This window comes from Protopterus annectens, chromosome 1.part1, assembly GCF_019279795.1.
Source record: "Protopterus annectens isolate FY-2018-M chromosome 1.part1, PAN1.0, whole genome shotgun sequence".
Lineage (NCBI taxonomy): Eukaryota > Metazoa > Chordata > Ceratodontiformes > Protopteridae > Protopterus > Protopterus annectens.
In genome coordinates this window covers 1,011,113,758-1,011,133,660 of record NC_056726.1, presented here as the reverse complement: position 1 = coordinate 1,011,133,660, position 19,903 = coordinate 1,011,113,758, and the positions used below count along the sequence as shown (strand labels likewise).

Below are 19,903 nucleotides of genomic sequence, written 5' to 3'. Positions count from 1 at the left end.
GAGGCAGAAGGGATGGATTCCTCTGCATCTGAATCCTCATAAGCAGTCAGAGGTTGCTGTTCCTCTTCAAAATATGAATAGTCAGATTCCTCAGAATCCTGTTCTGCCATAATTTCTGGAGAAGGGTGCCTTTTCCTTTTTGAAGTTGTGGCCGACTACCCCGGATAAGGGAGATGAAATCCTCCGCCATTTTAAGTATTTGTGCTTGGGGTGGTGGAGCAGGAGCAAGATGGTGGCTTAAAGCATATTTTCTAGGGGTGGCCTGGCTTCTAGGCCTGACAGAATCCATTGGTCTGAGAGAAACGGTAGTCAGATGAGAAGACATCGTTTTTTTGTCTAGATTCAGTAGTGCAAAAGGCCTCCTCGGAAGCCGGTGCCTGCATCTCGGCTTAGGACCCAACCGAGGCAGAAACAGCCAAAGGCTCAGAAGACTAAGAAGATTTCAGCGGCATACCGGACTCAGAAAGGGTTTCGATAGATGCATGCATAGATATCAAATCGGGCATCAGGGGGTGTGAAAGTGCTTCATTGAATTCTGGAGAACAGACTACCTGCTTAGCAGTAGCGTCGTCGGAAGACTTAGCCTTGTGAGGTCTGTCTTTATCTTTACCTCTGTGTTTTTTTTTCAGAATGTCAACGGATTGTTGGCTGATGGATACCATTATCTGAATGCGAAGACGGAACACGACAATAACAGTCTACAATAAGAGCTCTACAGTGAATAGTTCTCGCATTAGAGAGGGCACAGAACTGTCAACTGGGGACGTCGTGGTCTGGGCCTAAACAAGTGATGCAGTAAGAATGGAAGTCTCGGTGTGGAATTGGTTTTCCACAGGCGAGACAATTGTTAACTTTTTCGGACACTGGTTAGTGCAAGAAAAAAGGGTCACCAATGGGGTACTTAGCTTTAGATGTTTTCAGCTGAAATTTAAACTCTGGTAGCGACCGACTGGCACTTGTGCGAACTGCTTCTGCTACTGACTCCACAGCAAGAAAGACTGATGTAATGACATTGGCTGCCTTTGCTTTACAGCACTGACGACCTGACATCGGACTACAGGCAACTGTAGCCGACGCAAAAAACAATTACTCTGGTATTCGGGCCGGCCGAGGGTTACTACAGCAGGGATAACCCACAGGTGATGACTGCAACAGTGAAACATGAAGAACATCAGCAGGGCCCTCTGACTGAATGAGTCGTGGTTCTACTCGGCCATCAGGATCTGATGTCTGGCATGCCTCAGCGAACGTACTTGATGTTTCTGGTAGTCCAGCTTCCATAGTGGTTCCTGGGCCTAGCAAGGAAACGGATGTCTGGAGAGATCCTGTGCTTTCAGTCTCAAGAATCTCCCCTGATGCCTGAGGCGCAGCATGGGAATCAGGCCTGGTTTTCTTGGCCTTTTTCCATGGCGACTCTTTGGATGGGCCTGCTCATCCCTCCATACTGAGCATGATTAAGCGTGGTCAGATGGCTGAGAAGTGTCTTCGGAATGAAAGATTTGCAAATGGGGCAGGACATATGGTCATGGGCCTCACCTAAACAGAATATGCACTTATCATGAGAGTCCTTGTGGGAATTTGTCTCCCACAAGCACACTTCCCCTTTTAAGTGGGCATGTACGTTTTAGCAATAAACAGAAGGATAAAGAAAACCCCACAGGGTACTCGTCTGTAGTGGTCGTTTGTAGCATTCGTCTCAGATCAGTATCTGCCTCCCGAACTGGCAAACTGGAGTCTGACGTTCACTGTGGCAAAAAAATACTGAAAAGGATATGTGCAGATGTCAATTTTATACCCTATGTCGCTTTATGGCTCTGGCGGAGGACATCACACGTACCCCTCTTTAGCAAGACTTTGGTATACTGGCTGGATGTCGGTGCTCCAGGCAGCAACCTCCCTACTATTATGAATACTGCAACATGTCAATAGAAGGACATCTAAATAACCTCAGACACTGACCAAAGGAGAAACTTGTCAAATATGATCACTGACATCATGTCATTTCTGTTGCCACAGAACTGTTTCAGCTTGCTTGCAGACTACCACCTGCTTCAGATAAGGGTGAACAGAAAGCACACATTTGTTGGTTACTAGTTTCTTTAAAAAGCTGCAGAAATGTTGCAGCATTAATTCCACTACATGCTAGGTAACATACATTTTCAATAAGCACATCTGAAAGCAGCAGTGGAACGGTCTTGTTCCCAACTCTCTCTCTCCCCTAGTACACTCACCATTCTAAAATACTACACACTAACATGCAAGAAAGACAACACCAAACTTAGGAAATCACTGTTTTTGTATTCTTAAATACAATGTACAAAATAAACAAAAGAGGTCATAATTCCACAGGCAAGCTTCTGACATTACAGAAACATGCACTTGACAATACAGCACTTCACAGGGTATTTTATGGCTGACTGCACATTCCAGTCTTTCTACTCTCTCCAGTAAAGTATCCCAGACAGTAACACCTAGTTTTTAATCTTCTACTTTATGCATCATTTACTGGTCTTTTTATCTGGATTAAAATAGCCAGGAAGTCTTTCAGGCCAGAGAAGTCCATAGCTCTCAGTAAGAAAACAAAAAACTTTCAGCAAACTTTTCAGGGGACTTGTAGCAAATACCTGGCAAGTTCTTAATTGGAGCCAGTTAGTTAAACTGTTGCAAGTCAATTACAAAATTCCATAAATATAAACGGAGCCCTGTACTGAAATTTGCTCTGTGCATACAAAGCTGATCCATATGTTAATTGGAGGCTAAATCTGATGATAAACAGTCCATTTGTCCATTCCAAGGCAAAATGTAAAAAGTGGGTTGAAGTAGTATTTGGTCACAAGCGTCTCTTCACAAGAAAGCCACTGACCACAATCAGAATATTACTCCTTGTTATAACAGGTCCACAAATGCAGGCTACCAGCGCCAATGCAGATAAGTACTGCACAATATTCTGACCAGCATGTTCTTATACACGAAGAATATCCTCCACAGAAAACATCCCTCTGCCACATAGATGGATATATCTTGGATTCCTTCCTGTTTCTGTCCTCTCAACCCACTAAGTTATCTTCACAATCACGAAACCTAGATCACTTTACACACCTGCCTCTTCCTGCTTCTTTTTGGAGATTCTTTTCTTTCGTGCTGCCAGCATTTCATAGAATGGGTCAACACTCACAGCTGCTCTGTAAATAGAGAGAGACAAGTTACATCACATACAAGTCATTTCACACTGACAAGTTATCAGTAACAATGAATATCATGAACAAACCCAGTGAAATTTTTTGAGATGATGGAATAATTAATCCTGACAGTGGATCTTTGACAATACATTTAATAAAGTAAGTTCTGAATCAGAGTATGAATGTGGTTAAGACCATTTTGTCCAACAGTTTCCAAATCAAAGTTTCTAAGATGGCCTGACTACTCAAAGCTATGTTAGTACAAATTGTTAGTCCCATTTTTTCTGACAAAATCATCAAATTCAAAGATTACTGTTTTTTTGCTTTCGTTGGGGATACATAAGTACCTTAACATATTGGTGAATTTATTTAACTTTTTTATTTGATTATTTCCCTGGTGGTGTACTGGACACTCTTAGCAACTCGCCATGGGTCTTTGCACCTGCTTAAATGAGCCCCAGGGAAAGACCTAGAACAAGCAGCTGTGAGATATATGCAGTCATGTGCATTGTACACCACACAAAATTGCACAGAAATGGTTATACTGGGGATTCTGGGATACGGGAAGTAATTAATCTGGCTCTTTTCATTTCTTAATATGTGGGCTGTCAGTTCAACATATTTTTAATCCTTTTTTAAAGCTTTTCCCCTATTTACTTTCCAGCAGTGGGAAATTCCCAAATCTACTAGGGCAGAAAATGTATTGGGGGGGGGGTACAAGGTTGCTTGCTGCCCTTTTCATCATTCTGGTTATGACAACTTTTGCCTAAATCCCTCCACCTAATGGGTGATACAAGCACCTATATCATAGGTTCATAGGCAAGTACTAGGTTAGCTGTCCTAGTGGGCCATTTACAGCCTAGCCGATTTCCCATGGTTGAAAATCAAACCCTGTATGTTGTGACTGTGAGGTAAATGCTTTAACCATTATGCCAACCCCCAACTGCATGGTGCCATCTAAGCCCTTTTGCCTGCACATGCATGCTCTCCCACATGCGCTGGTAAGGGCTACTATAATTACCTTGGACAGTCACACCAATGTTTTACCTGCATCGGCTTCACACATTCTGAAATTAACTCTCCCCTCCAGAGGATATATATTTAAGCAGAGAAGAGGTATGAATAGGTTGAAACTGCCATCCCTGCCCCTCCAGGAAGGGCACAGTCATCCTTCCTGCCTGCACCATCAAGCACATGAGACACTATTAAGACTCCAGTTCCCTGTACCATAGCCTGGACTTTATCCTTCACCACCAGTGCAGGCTAACAAAAAAACTCTGCTGGAGCCCTGTACAGTTGCCTATCACACAGACAGATAGCATGACTTCTGTCCTAACTTTAGCACTGTAGCAGCTATACACTGCTTATGGACCACATCTTTACAGACACTGAGCAAGGTGAAATTAAGAGAGCCATTTTCTTAAATCTTAAGATAGCTTTCAAAACTGTTCACCAAGTTATCTTGCTGCATAAACCGTCACACGTACGTTTCTCCATGTACGTCGTATGGGTTTGGGCGGCAGGGGGTGGTGTGAAAGGTAGTCCCTTGTTTTGGTGGCAGGCCTCTGCCCACCAAAGGAACTCTAGGCGTAGGCAAGGTATGACAGGAATCATTGTTTCTAGATCTGGAGAATGTTGACAACATAGACTTTTTAGATGCCACTGTAGTTTCCTCATATGCAGTCTTGCATATGGAAGTAGAAGAATGCAGGAGGCCATGAACACCAAGGCTTGCAGTATTTGTCTTGCAGATAACAGGGTTTTTGTGGCTACTTGTTTGAAGCAGGTTGTCAAATGAATTTGTTTCTCTGGCGCGAGGTAAGCCATCTGGGAAGTTGTATTCAAGCTTGCTCCCAGGAATATAATTTGTTGACAGGGTATCAGGTGTGATTTCTTTTCATTTATGGTGTACCCCAGACAAGTTAGAACCCTTTGTACAAAGGCCAGATGATTCAAAAGTATGTCCTGGCTTTCTGCCTGAATTAGACAATCGTCCAGGTATGGGTATATTTGAATATTTCTTTGCCTGCAAAATGCAATAACTGGAGCTAGGCACTTTGTGAATACCCTGGACGCAGTAGATAAGCCAAAGGGCAGTGCAGAGAACTGATAGTGTGTGTAGCCTGCTTTGAAGCATAGGTATCTTCTGCAAGATACCCTGATTGGGATGTGCAGGTATGCTTCTTTTAAATCTAGAGTTGCCAACCAGGCATCTTTGCCTAGCATTGGAAGTAACTGGTGAAGAGTCAGCATCTTGAATTTTGGAATCTCCAAAAAGGTGCTTAGAGTAGACAGGTCCAGGATAGGATGCCATGAATTGTCTTTTCTGGGTACCTGGACAAGTCTCGAGTAGAAACCTTGTCCCTTTTCCTGTTCTGGTACCAGTTGAATAGCCCCCATACTTGAGAGAAAATACTTGTTTTTGGGCCTCTGCCCACTGATTTGGGGGTAGGTCCAGCCACCCACTTGGTGTTGGCAATGTGTGGAAGTGAAATCTGCATCCCTGGGACACTATATTTAAAACCCATTTGTCCTGGGTAATGAGTTCCCAATTCTTTGCATGAAGAACAATCTTTCCCCCCAAAGGGGCAGTCAGTTGACAAGTGCGTGGAAATTTTAAAAGGAAGTCATTGAGACAGTTTACCATAGGGGGGATCTTATTATTCCCAGATTTGGAAGTGGAGGCCCCCCACTGCTTAGTTTTGTGTGTCCCCTGGGACTGAAACCTAGGGGTTTTGCTGTGTCTGGGTTTGGCTTGAGAAGACCTGGAAGGGGCTGGAAAGGACCAATTGTTAGAGGGCCAGTGCCTACTAAATCTAGGAGGCTGAACTTGTAAAAAATCTTTAACAACTTGCATAGATTTAGCTTTATCTTCCATCTTTTTTAAGAACTTCCTCAGCCTTGTTGCCAAACAGGCGGTCCTGATTTAAAGGAGCATCCAACAATTTAGCTTTAACATGATCAGACAAAGTCTGCTCCTTAAGCCAAGCATGCCTTCTGAGCACAGACCCAGTAACAGCAGCCCTGCAAGAAGCATCTAATGAATCAAAACCACATTGCAAAGTAAGTTTTCCAACTTATTCAGCAGAATGCATTAAATCCTGTAATTCTTTATTTTCCACACAGTCAGGAATCAGCATCATTTTCTGTTTAAGCAGTCCAATAACATGTTGATGATATTTTAACATATGAAACTGGCAGTTTAAAGCCCTAATGACCAAGGTTGCAGAAGTGTAAACCTTTTTACCTCATCTATCCAGCGCCCTGGAGTCTCTATCAGAAGGGGTAGGATTTTTAGCAGTTGAAGCCTTAATGCCCTTGGGCCCCTGTGAAATAGTCTCTGGATCTGCAATAGGATTTTTAAAAAGGAACTTGTGGGACACAGGGACCCTGTAGTATCGGTCAGGTTTTCCTGGGAGCAGGAGGCAGGGAATCAGGGGCCAAACTAGATTCCAAAAAGCATCATCAACAATGTCTAGTAGAGGAGGAATAGCTAAAGGCTTATGCTGAGGTAGGAGAAGGAAATCCCTAAGCCTCTTTATTGAATCAGAAAAATGCTGGCTTTCCCAGTGAAAATGCTCCCTTAGAGTATGTAAGGTTTCCCCAAAAGAAAAGTCCTCAGGAGAGGAAGCAGGGGGAATGCAGTCCTCTGCATCAGAATCTTCATAAGTAGATCAGGGCAAATCCAGATCATCAGAAGAATCAGAAAAAACAGAATCCTGATCAGAAGATTCATAATCAAATTCAGTCCTAGGCCTCTTAGAAGGGGGGGTTGGCTACCCCTGATTAGAGTTATTAGACCTTCAGCCATTCTTATCATTTATTTTTTAGGCATAGAGGCCTGAGCATGCAGCCTGGCCGTCGTTTTTTTAGGCACGGATTGAGATTTAGGCCTAAGTAAAGAAGGAGGCATTGGTTTAATGTGCAAGTCCGTAGGCCTGAATACACCCTCAGCAGCCGGTGCCTGCACAGCGGCTCCAGACTCATCCAAGATAGAGACATCAGCGGGTTCCATAGTTGAAGCATCTCACGGCATACCGGACTCTGAATGGGTCTCAGTAGAGGCTTGCGAATCAGAAGTAGCGGGTATCAAGAGCTGCGAAAGCACCTCACTGAGTACCGGCGAACTGGTGACTGGCTTAAGGGAAGCGTCGTTGGCAGTTTTGGACATTGGCGGCATGTCTCTATCTTTATCTTTGCGTGTTTTCAGAATCCTGGTAGTCGGATGGCTAACCGACGACATTTCTGGATAATTAAACTGAGAACCGAAATATTTAAAGGCGAAAATATACAGACAGATAGTGCGCTGATTAAATAAGGCACAAAATACCGACAGCAAGGTACGTCGTGTTCAGGACCTAGGCAAGGGAGATAGTAAGAATGAAAATCTTTATGAGGTATTTGCTTTCCACAAGTAATGCAATTATTAACTTTTACTGACATCGGTAAGGAGCAAGAAAAAGTTTCCCCAATGGGGTACTTATCTTTAGTTGAAGACTTTAGTTCTGAAACTCGAAAACGAAAATTTAACGAGTCGGCCGACCGGCACTTGCGAACTGCTTCTGCTTCAGGCACCACACAGCAAGAAAGACTGATGTTATGGCGTCGGCTGCATGTTTTATACCCCTGACGACCTGACATCATGGAAGAAAGGACAGCAACCGATGCAGGACCCAAGACTTTGTTCATCAGGCCAACTGAGGGCTACCTGCAAGCAAATAACCCAAATGTAATGACTGCAACAGTGAAACACAAAGAACATCTGTTTGATGCGAGGGTGAGAGAAGAGAGGTGGCTCAGTGTTATAATGAGCAGAGACAGCAGAGGCATGGATCTTAATGGAAGGGAAGGATAGGCCTCTGTGGAGGAGGTCTGCTAGATAATCCAGGATGACAGGTAAGGAGGGCAGAGCTGTGTCTGCTCCTTTTGAGTGAATCCAGGAAGAATACCTTTTCCACTTATCAGCACAGGATTTCCTTGTACTGGGTCTTCTGGCTTCCAGAATGACATCCAACACCTGCTTGCTTAGGCTGGCCACTGGAGGAGAATTCAAGGAATAAGCTAGGCTGCAAGGTTCAGGGTTTGCAGTTGCGGATGCAAGATCTGTCCCTCCTGCTGAGTGAGGAGGGTCAGGATCTGGGGAAGGTGCCATGGTGACACCGGTGACAGACTGCGCAGGAGTAGGTACCAGTGCTGGCATGGCCAGTCTGGGGCAATCAGGATTGCCCTTGGTCTTTCCTGTCTTATCTTCAGTATTGAGAAGTTTATCCACTGGACGGATAGGGTATCCACTTTCCAGGCCCTGCTGTGAGGTGACCTGGTGCAGAATTTGCTGAGCTGGTGATTGTAGAGGGAAGCAAATAGGTCTACCATCGGGGTCCCCCATTTCTGGATTAGAAGGCTGAAGGTGTTGCGGTCTAATTGCCACTTGTGTGGGTCTTGGAGATTTCTGCTTAAGTCATCTGCCAGAGAGTTTTGTTTGCCTGGCAGGAATTGAGCTTGCAGGTGGACATGCATGTCTAAAGCTGTGTTCCACAGGGTCATGGTTAGCCTGCAGAGTGGGTTCCCCCTACTTGTTGATGTCCCACATCACTATGTTGTCGTTTTTTATAAGCAGGGGTCCTGGTGAGAGTAGGGAACTGAAAGCTGTCAGAGCGTGCTGAACAGCTAGCATCTCTTTTTCTTTTTTTTGTGCAGATGAATTTGGCTTGGGCTCCATTGACCCTGAATGCATCTGTCATCCAGATGTGCCCCCAGGCACAGTCTGATGAGTCTGTGGTTAGGGTCTGGGCGGCGCAGGGTTCTGTAAAGGGAAGCCCTTTGTTGTGGTTGCATGCTGCTGCCCACCAAAGAAACTCTGTCCTTAGACAAGGTATGATGGTTTCCAGGTCCTGAGAATGTTGGCACCAAAGAGTTTTTAAGTACCACTGTAGTTTCCTCATATGCAGTCTGGCATATGGAATTAGTAGAATGCAAGAGGCCATGAACCCTAGAGCCTGTAGGATTTGCCTTCCGGATAGCTGGGTTCTGGTGGCCATTTGAGTGAAGTAACCTGTTAGATAGGCTTGTTTTTCTGGAGTAAGAAATGCCATCTGGGATACTGTGTCCAAGCTTTCTCCTAGGAATACAATCTTTTGACTGGGGACTAGTTTTGATTTATTTTTGTTGATAATGTACCTGAGGGAGGTTTGAAGGTCCTTTACATATGCCAGGTGCTGCAACAGCTTTTCCTGACTGTCGGCCTGAAGGCAATCGTCCAAGTAAGGGTATATTTGAATATTTCTCTGTCTGCAATAAGCAATGGCTGGAGCCAGGCATTTTGTGAAGACTGGGAGCAGTGGATAAGCCAAAGGGAAGTGCAGAGAACTGATAATGCATAGGATCCTGTCCTGAAACATAGATATTTCCTGCAGGGGTCCCTGACAGGGACGTGCAGATAAGCTTCCATTAGGTCTAGGGTGGCTAACCAGGCATCTTTGGACAGCATAGGGAGAAGCTGCTGAAGGGTGAGCATTTTGAATTTTGGTACCACCAGGAAGGTGTTTAGAATGGAAAGGTCTAAGATTGGTCACCAGGTACCCTCTTTTCTGGGCATCAGGAAAAGTCTGGAATAAAACCCTTGACCTACCTGTTCTGCAGGAACAGGCTGAATTGCTCTTATGGACAGCAGGGATTGAAGTTGTTTTTTTGTCTCTGCCCACTGGTTTGGAGGAAGGTTTGGGAACCCTAATGGGGTTGGCAGTGTGTGGAAATAAAATTTTTACCCCTGGGATACTATGTTGAGGACCCATTGATCTTTGGTGATGGAGGTCCAGTTTTTTGCGTGGTGAGCAAGTTTCCCTCCTAGGGGCACGAGCAATTGGGCAGAGGAGTGGAGATGAGAAGTCATTGTGAATTTTTTCCGTAAGGGGGTGGGGCTTAACACTCCCTGTTTTAGAAGTGGAGGTACTCCACTGCTTAGATCTCTACATACCCTGAGACTGTAATCTGGGGGTCTAGTGTGAGATGGCCTAGAGGGGGCTGGAATGGACCAATGTTTCGAGGGGCAATGCCTACTGAATCTTGGAGGCTGCATTTGCAAAAAATCTTTGACTGTTTGCATAGACTTAGCCTTTTCTTCCATCTTTTTTAAAACCTCTTCTGCTTTGGTGCCAAACAGATTGACCTTGTTCAAAGGAGTGTCCAATAATTTATGATTTGACATGGTCTGGCAAGGTCTGCTCCTTAAGCCAAGCATGCCTTCTAAGTACAGAACCTGTGACTGGTGCCCTGCAAGATGCTTCTAGGGCATCAAACCCACACTGCATGGTATGTTTGCTGACTTGGTTTGCAGAATGCATAAGCTCCTGTAACTTTTTATTTTCTGCACAGTCAGGAAAGGTAGACCATTTTTGCTTAATAAGTTCCATAGTATGTTGCTGGTATTTCAGCATATGGAACTGGCAATTCAATGCCCTAATGGCGAGAGTTGCAGAAGTGTACATTTTTTTGCCCCATCTGTCTAAAGCTCAGGAATCCCTGTCCGAAGGGGTGGAATTCTTGGCTGCAGTTGCTTTTAAGCCTTTAGGCCCTTGGAAGATGACCTCTGGGTCAGCAATAGGATTTTTGAAAAGAAATTTGAGAGAGTTAGGGACTCTGTAGTACCCGTCTGGTTTCCTTGAGCAGGGGGTAAAGTATCAGGAGTTAAACTGTATTCCATAAATACATCATCCACAACATCCAGAACAGGAGGGATAGCTAAGGGTCTGTGCTGTGACAAATCTAAAAATTCCCCGAGTCTCTTTTTGGACTGTGAATAATCCTGGCATTCCCAGTGGAAATGCTCTCTCAAAGTACTTAGGGTTTCACCAAAAGAAAAATCCTCTGGAGGGGAAGCAGATGGAATGGATTCTTCTGCATCTGAATCCTCAAAGCAGATAAAGGCATGTCTTCATATTCAGAAACATCAGAGTCATCGGACTCTTGGTCAGTTAAAGTTGCTGAGGACAGGTCTCTTTTTCTCTTAGCAGGGGAAGGCTGGCTTTCCCTAATCAATATGATCAGGTCTTCTGCCGTTTAAGCATTTGAGACTGTGGCAAGGAAGCAGGTGCTTGAGTTAGGGTCGTCATTTTTTTCTGCGTAGCTCGTACTCTAGGCCTTAGAAACTCGGTAGTTTTAGAAAGAACTGAAGACGCGAAAGAAGTCATCGGTTTGTGTTGAATATTGGTAATGCGAGGAACTTCCTCGAAAACTGGTACCTGCACAACGGCTCTGGACCCATCCAAGTTAGAGACATCCACAGGTTTCTTAGGCAAAGAAGCATCTCGTGGCAAACCGGACTCCGAACGGGTCTTGGTAGAGGCCTGCGTATCCATCAAAGCGGGCATCCAGGGGCTGTGAAAGTGCCTGAGTACCGGCGAACTGGCAACTAGTTTAACAGAAGCATCGTCGGCAATTATGGACCTGTGCGGTCTGTCTTTATCCTTACGTTCTTCCAGAAGATAAGACGACAGATGGCTAACCAAAGCCATCTCGGAATAAGGAGATAGAGACCGAAAATATTTAGCAACAATAAGGGCCCGATGGTGAACAGTTTGGGCGTTGAATAAAGCACAAAAACCGACAGCAAGGTAACATTGTGGTCTGGGCCTAAACAGGTGACGCAGTACGAATGAAAATCTCGGTGTGGTATTTGCTTTCCACAGGCGAGACAATTAACATTTTTTGACGGCGGTTTAGAGCAAGAAAAAAGGATCCCCAATGGCATACTTAGCTTTAGAAGACTTCAGGATGATTCAATTCGGAAACAAAAACTCGAAGTAGCGACTGACCGGCACTCCTGCGAACTGCTTCTGCTTCGGGCTCCTCGGCAAGAAAGACTGATGTAATGGCGTTGGCTGCCTGGTTTTATAACCCTGACATCAGTCCTGAAGCGACAGCAACTGACACAGAAATACTAAGTCTCTGGTATTCAGGCCGATGAGTGCTACCTGCAGGCAGATAACCTAAGTGTGATGACTGCAACAGTGAAACACGAAGATAATCATACTGTTTACATACCCTCTCACACATATGAATGAACCTATCAAAATTATCCCCCTCTTTAAACTGCGGAAGAAATTTACTGACCTTTTGTGCTTCTGGGGTCCAGTTACTCACTTCCCTATTGCCTCCATGACTCTGGTGAAGAGTCAGCATCTCCTTCTCATGCTGCCTATGCCTCTCCTTTTCCTCAGCTTCTAGGCGTAGCAGTTTCTCATTCTCCTCAGCCTGCAACTGTCGCAGTTTCTCATTGTCCTCACTCTCTAGACACCTCAAGTCTCTCAGCTGCTTTTATTTCCACATGCCTGACCTCCAATTCAAGTCTCTTTAGCTCCAGATGGCTTTTTAAGTCCTCTGCAGAAAGGATGGGCTGCCCATTTCCGGAGTGTGGTACATCTCCACTGCCAGTCTTTTCGTCTGCCTGGTTGCTGCTTTCTGATGCAGCTGTGACCAAAGCTACAATCATGTTTGCCTTAGTCAGGTTTCCATGCACCAGTCCCCTAGCCTGTCACATCTCAGCCAGCTGGCTCCTTGTCAGCTTTCCGTATTCCTCTGCTGACATGCTGCCTGCTCTCCCTGACTAACTAAGCTAACAAAAGAAATAAAAAGTACAGCTGTGTACACTTACCATAAATGTAGATGTTCAAGTGTATTCACTGTTGCAGTCATCACACTTTGGTTATCTGCCTGCAGGTAGCCCTCAGTCGGCCCGAATACCAGAGACTTAGTATTTCTGCATCGGTTGCTGTCACTCCAGGACTGACGTCAGGTCATCAGGGGTATAAAAACAGGCAGCTGACACCATTACATCAGTTTTTCTTGCCCCAAATGTCAGGAGCCCCCCCCCCCCAAATAGGGAGTTAAGTTATGGTAGGGAAAACACCACCAGTAAAAAGTAAATACCAATACTCCTGAAAGGGGTGAGTAATAGACATAAAGAGGAGAGAGAGAGAGACAGACAGACAAGGGGGCTGGAGGGAGGGAAACCAAGACTGCAACAGTGAATACACTTGAACATCTACATTTATGGTAAGTGTACACACAGCACAGTTGTGTACACTTACCATAAATGTAGATGTTCGAGTGTATTCACTATTGCAGTCATTACATTTGGGTAATCCTGCGGCAGGATGCCCTCAGTCGGCCTGAATTCCAAAGTCTTGGGTCCTGCATTGACTGCTGTCGCCCCTTCCCCTGACGTCAAGTCGTCAGGGGTATAAAAGAAGCATCCGACTCCATTTTCTTTAGTTTTTCTTGCTTCAGATGTCAGGTGCCCCCTAAAAGGGTAGCCAAAATTTATATCTATACATAAAATTACATGCACCAATATAAACTTTACCTTCACCTATAAGCAAATACACCACATGGGTTGTATAAATCAGAGAAGGAAAGATCATTTCCATCAGAAGAAAAGGGGGATAGTGGGTGGGTAACCTGGACTACAACAGTGAATACACTCGAACATCTACATTTATGGTAAGTGTACACAACTGTACTATGTTCTTCGTGTTTCACTGTTGTAGTCATTACATTTGGGTAGAGTCCCAAAGCTATGGTTGGGAGGCTGGAGCTAAACAGCATTAGGAGCGGCTATGAGACCCTGCAGAACTGCAGTGGCAAAGCCTGCCCTGGATTTAGAGTAGAGTAGCAGATGATAGTGTTTTGTAAAGGTGTGCACTGAACTCCAAGTAGCTGCCTCTAAAATGTCCTTGGTTGGTACTCCCCTGAGAAAGGCTGCTGAAGTGGCTGCAGCTCTGGTGGAATGTGGCCTAATGCCCTTAGGCACTGGCCTGCCATGGTGTAAGTAGCAGAAACAAATGCAGTGGCCTATCCACTTTGAAATAGTCTGCTTTGAGATAGCCTTTCCTTGTGATCCTGCAGCATATGTCACTAGTAATTGCTCTGTCTTTCTGAAAACTTTGGTTCAGTCCAAGTAGAATCAAAGCAGTCTGTGTACGTCAAAAGAATGCAAAATTCTTTCACCCTTGTTCTGTGGATTTGGATAAAAAGTTGGCAGATTAATGGTTTGGTTAAGAGCCGCACTGGACACGACTTTAGGCATAAATGTTGGGTTTGTCCTCAGGGAGACCCTGTCCGGATAAAAAATGATAAAAGGTTCCACAGCCATGAGTGCCTGTAGCTCTGAAACTCGTCTTGCAGAAGTTATTGCTAGGAGCAGAGCGGTTTTCCAAGATAAAAACTTTATATCAGCAGTAGCAGCTGGCTCAAAAGGAGGCAGTGTGAGTTTTTCCAAGACATAGCTGAGGTCCCATGCAGGCATTGGTGATCTCCTTGGAGGCCTTAAATTTCTGGCTCCTCTGAGGTACTGTTTTAATAAGGGATGAGAAAAGATTGGTGGCTCTGCATTGTAATGTGCCGAAATGGCAGAGGCATGAATTTTAATAGATGAGAAAGATAGGCCTTTGTCCAGCATCTCAGTTAAGTATTGTAAAATCTGAGGAATATTTGGGCACAGCTGTCTCTGTTCCTTGTGCCTGGTTCCAAGCATTGAATCTCTTCCATTTTTCAGCATAAGATTTTCTAGTACTAGGCCTTCTGGCTTTCAAAATGACATCCATCATAGCTTTGCTGAGAGGTGTGTTTTGTATGATTACATTATCTGCCATGCTGCCAGGTTTAAAGTCCTGAGTTGGCTGTGCAGGATCGGATTGTTTTGCTGGGACAGTAGATGAGGTACTTGAGGTAAGGTCCAAGCTGGGCATTGAGACAAGCTCCTTAATATTGGGTACCAGTGTTGGCGGGGCCAGTCTGGGGCAATCAGTATCATCTTTGGCTTCTCCTGTTTGACCTTTAGGAGTACCTTGGAGAGGAGAGACAGTGGGGGAAAGGCATATACTGATAGGTTTTTCCAGCTGAAGGACAGGGCATCCACTTTCCATGCTTGTCTGTGATAAATTCTCGTGCAGAATCTTTTTAGTTGGTAGTTGTGAGGGGAGGCAAATAGATCTATGTCCGGGCATCCCCATTTCCTTGTTATCATGCTGAAGACTTGTGGATCCAGCTGCCACTCGTGGGGATCCATGAGGTTTCTGCTTAGTTCATCTGCCAGAGTATTTTCCTTTCCTGGCAGGAATTGTGCCTGCAAATGTACTTGGGTAAGTCAATGCTGTGTCCAAGGCATAATCTGATGCATTCGTTGTTAGTGTCTGCCTGGCTGGGGGCTAATGTGAATGGCTGTCCCTTGTTTTGGTGACAAGCCTTTGTCCACCATTAAAACTCCTGTTGCAGGCAGGGAATGAAAGCAATTACAGTTTCCAGGCTGTGGCAATGTTGAGTCCAAACACTTTTTAGATACCACTGAAGTTTCCTCATATGCAATCTTGCATATGGAATTAATATGATGCAGGATGCCATGAAGCCCAAAGCCTGCAGAATTTTTCTTGCAGATAACTGGGCCTTTGTTGCTAACATTTTGAAAAAGGTAGGTTGCCTTTGTTTGTCTGGCGTGAGATAAGCCATATGGGCAGTTGTATTTAAGCTTGCACCCAGGAATATTATCTCTTGAGAGGGTACTAGCTTTGATTTCTTTTCGTTGACTGTGTACCCTAGGCATGTTAGAAGTTTTTTCACAAACGCCAGATGCTGTAGAAGAATGTCCTTGTTCTCTGCTTAAATTAGACAGTCATCCAAGTAAGGATATATTTGTATTCCTCTGTCTGCAGAATGCAATTACTGGTGCCAGGCACTTTGTAAAGACCCTGGGTGCAGTAGATAAGCCAAAGGGCAGTGCAGAGAATTGGTAATGCATTGAGCCAGCCTTGAATCTGAGGTATCTTCTGCATATTTGTCTGATTGGGACATGCAGGTATGCCTCTTTTAGGTCTAAAGTCACAAGCCAAGCATTCTTGCCCAGCATGGGCAGAAGCTGCTGCAAAGTCAACATTTTTAATTTTGGTATATCCAGGAATGTGTTCAGAATAGATAGGTCCAGTATTGGCCTCCAGGCCTTGTCCTTTCTGGATACCAGGAACAGTCGAGTAAAATCCTTGTCCCCGCTCTTGCTCTGGCACTTGTTGAATGGCCCCCATGTCCATGAGGGATGAGACTTTGTTTTGTGCCTCTGCCCATTGATGTTTTGGCAGATCTGGCCAGCCGTTTGCCTTTGGCAGGGTATGGAAATGGAACTTGTAACCCTGTGACACAATATTTAGAACCCATTTGTGCTGGGTTATAATGTGCCAATTTTGAGAAAAAAGTGATAATTTTACCCCTAAGGGTGCTGCCGGGAAATAAGTGCTTGGTGCAGGCAGGGGTAAGTCATTGGGACCATTTCCTGTAAGGTTGTGATTTTATCTTCTCCACTTTTGGAGGTAGAAGCACCCCATTGCTTTGACCTGTATGAACCTTGCACCTGGGATCTGCCCCTTTGAGGTCTGTCTGACACAAGAAAGGACCAATTCATTGTAGGCCAGTGTCTACTAAACCTAGGTGGCTGCACTTGTAAAAAAATCTTTGACAGTTTGCATAGATTTTGCCTTGTCCTCCATTTTCTTCAACACCTCTTCAGCCTTAACACCAAAAAAAGTATCATGCTGTAAAGGTGCATCTAATAATTTAACTTTGACATGATCAGGCAGATTTTGTTCTTTTAATCAAGCATGCCTCCTAATTACAGAACCCGTAACTGCTGCCCTGCAGGAGGCCTCCAGAGAATCAAACCCACACTGCAAAGTACGTTTTCCAACTTGTTCAGCTGCATTGCAATAAATCCTGCATTTCTTTGTTTTCTGCACATTCAGAATTTAACAACATTTTCTGTTTAAGCAATGCCATGACATGTTGCTGATATTTAAGCATATGAAACTGACAGTTTAAGGCCCTTATTGCCAAGGTAGCAGATGTGTAAGCCTTTTTTCCCCATCTATCCAGTGCCCTTGAATCTCTGTCAGAGGGGGTAGGGTTTTTTGCAGCAGAAGCCTTAACCCCTTTCGGACCCTGTGAAATAGTTTCTGGGTCTGCAGCAGGGTTTTTAAAAAGGAATTTATGAGAGTCAGGAACCCTGTAGTATCTGTCAGGCTTAACAGGAGCAGGAGGTAAGGAGTCAGGGGTCAGACTGGACTCTGAAAACACATCATCTACAATGTCTAACACAGGTGGAATGGCTAGAGGCCTGTGTTGAGGTAGTAAAAGGAAGTCTCTGAGCCTCTTTTTAGATTCTGAAAAATCTTGGCTATCCCAGTGGAAATGCTCCCTCATGGTATGTAAGGTTTCCCCAAAAGAATAGTCCTCTGGAGGAGAAGCTGAAGGAATAGATTCTTCAGCATCAGATTCCTCATAGGGGGGAATAGAATATCCCTGGTCAGAAGAGGAATCAGAAGAAATAGAAACCTGATCTGAAGATTCATAGTCTGTCTCTTGCCTAGGCCTCTTATCATGAGGGGGATGGGAACCCCTGATCAAGTTAATCGAGTCTTTCCGCTATTTTGAGCATCTGCTTTTTGGGCATGGAGGCCTGTCCACGTGGCTCTTGAGTTTGTTTCTTTGACTTTGAAGGTGCTTTAGTCTTTGCCTTTGAAGCTGAAGTCAGTTTAATGTATAGATGTTTAGGTCTGAATACACCCCTCAGAAGCCGGTGCCTGCTCAGCGGCTCCGGACCCATCTGAAGGAATAGTGTCCGAGGCTCCAATACCTGGAGTTTCCAGTGGCATAGCTGATTCCACGTGGGAATCGGTAGCAGCCTGCGACTCTAAAGTAGCGGGCGTCAGGGGGTGCGAAAGTGCCTCACTGAGGACCGGCGACTGGCTTAGGAGAAGCTTCGTCGTTGGTTTTGGACCTCGGTTGTCTATCTTTTTCTTTGCGTTTTTTGTGAACTCCGGTAGTCGGATGGCTATCCGACAACATTGCTGGATAATTAAACCTGCGTCCAAAATAGTTTAATGCAAAATCATACTGACGCATAATAGTGCATTGGTTAAATCTAGCACAAAACTGACAACCTGAAATGTTATGATCAGGGTCTAGGCAAGGAATACAGTAAGAATGAAAGTCCTTATGAGGTATTTGCTTTCCACAAGAAATACAATTATTTAACTTTTTCTGACATCGGTCTGGAGCAAGAAAAAAGTTTCCCCAACGGGGTACTTAGCTGTAATGAAGACTTCGGATCTGAAATTCGAACATGAAAATCTCAGGAGTCGGCCGACCGGCACTTGCGAACTGCTTTTGCTTCGGGCACCGCGCGGCAAGAAAAACTAAAGAAAAAGTACAGTTTTGTACCTACCATAAATGTAGATGTCCGATAGGTATGCAACTGCAGTCCTGACATATGGGTTTGTTCTGCCTCAGGCAGCCCTTCGGTCGGCCGGATTCCAAAGTCTGGGTCCGGTGTCGGCTGATGTCGCCCTTTCCCCGACGTCAGAGCGCCTGGGGTATAAAAACATCAGCCGACGCCATCTTCAGTGTTTCTTGCCCCAGATGCCAGGTGCCCTCTAAGGAAGGCTAAATTTTGAAAAATAGAGAAAAATTCCAGACAAGTACAACAGCATAAAAACAAATACACCATAAAAGATTACCCCAGGTAGCTAAAATGAGGGGTAGAAACCCAAAAGTATACCACAGAGGGGTAGGTGGGAGGGAAAACGTGACTGCAGTTGCATACCTATCGGACATCTACATTTATGGTAGGTACAAAACTGTACTATGTCCTTCAAGGATGCAACTGCAGTCCTGACATATGGGTTGAATACCATAGCCAACCTGGGGGTGGTAGGCACCAAGACAAAGATGGTGTAGCTAAAATGCCCTGCAGGACTGCAGAGGCAAACCCTGCTCTGGACCTGGAGTATAAAGGCAGGTTGTAATGTTTGGAAAATGTATGCACGGAGCTCCATGTAGCAGCCTCTAAAATGTCCTTTGTTGCCACTCCTCTTAAAAAGGCTGTGGAGGTGGCTGTAGCTCTGGTGGAATGTGGCCTGATGTCAGCTGGCACAGTTTTTCCATGAAAAGCGTAGCAGAATCAAATGCAATTTCCAATCCATTTAGAAATTGTCTGTTTGGAAATTGCTTTTCCCTGCAATCCAGCAGCGAAAGCTACAAAAAGCTGGTCAGATTTTCTGAAGGACTTTGTTCTGTCCAAGTAGTAGCGCAACTGTCTGTGTATGTCCAAGGTGTGCAGAAGTCTCTCTCCTTTATTTTGAGGATTGGGAAAGAAGGTAGGCAGGTGAATAGCTTGATTCAGGGACACCCTGGATACCACCTTTGGCATGAATGACGGATTGGTTCTCAAAGAAACTCTGTCCTGGTGAAAATGAGAAATGGTTGTATTGCCATAAGGGCCTGTAGCTCAGAGACTCTTCTTGCTGAGGTTACTGCCAGAAGGAAGGCTGTCTTCCAAGACAGAAATTGCAACTCTGAAGATGCTGCTGGTTCAAAAGGGAGGAAGAGTTAATTTTTCCAGCATGAAGTTGAGGTCCCATGCAGGCACTGGTGGTTTCCTTGGAGGGTTGATGTTCTTTATACCTCTTAGAAACTGTCTTAGCAATGGGTGAGAAAATACAGGCGGATCAGTGTTATATTTGGCAGATATTGCTGAAGCATGTATTTTTATGGAAGAATATGAAAGGCCATTGTGGAGCATTTCAGCCAAGTATTCCAGGATCTGTGGAATGCTCATCACTGATGGGTCTTGACCCTTTTTGCTGTTCCAGATAAGAAATCTCTTCCATTTTGCTGAGTATGTTTTT

The 19,903-nt window shown here is 44.8% G+C and overlaps 1 protein-coding gene across 1 annotated transcript in view; it reads right to left on the bottom strand.

Moving 5' to 3' along the window:
• Positions 1 to 2,278: 2,278 nt before the first annotated feature.
• CYTH2 (cytohesin 2) overlaps positions 2,279 to 19,903 on the bottom strand; it is a 1,422,969-nt gene continuing 1,405,344 nt past the window's right edge. Inside the window, exon 12 of the mRNA XM_044079709.1 lies at positions 2,279 to 3,182. Within this exon, the coding sequence (XP_043935644.1) occupies positions 3,092 to 3,182 (91 nt within the window). The 3' untranslated portion in view covers positions 2,279 to 3,091. The remainder of the gene's footprint in view (positions 3,183 to 19,903) is intronic.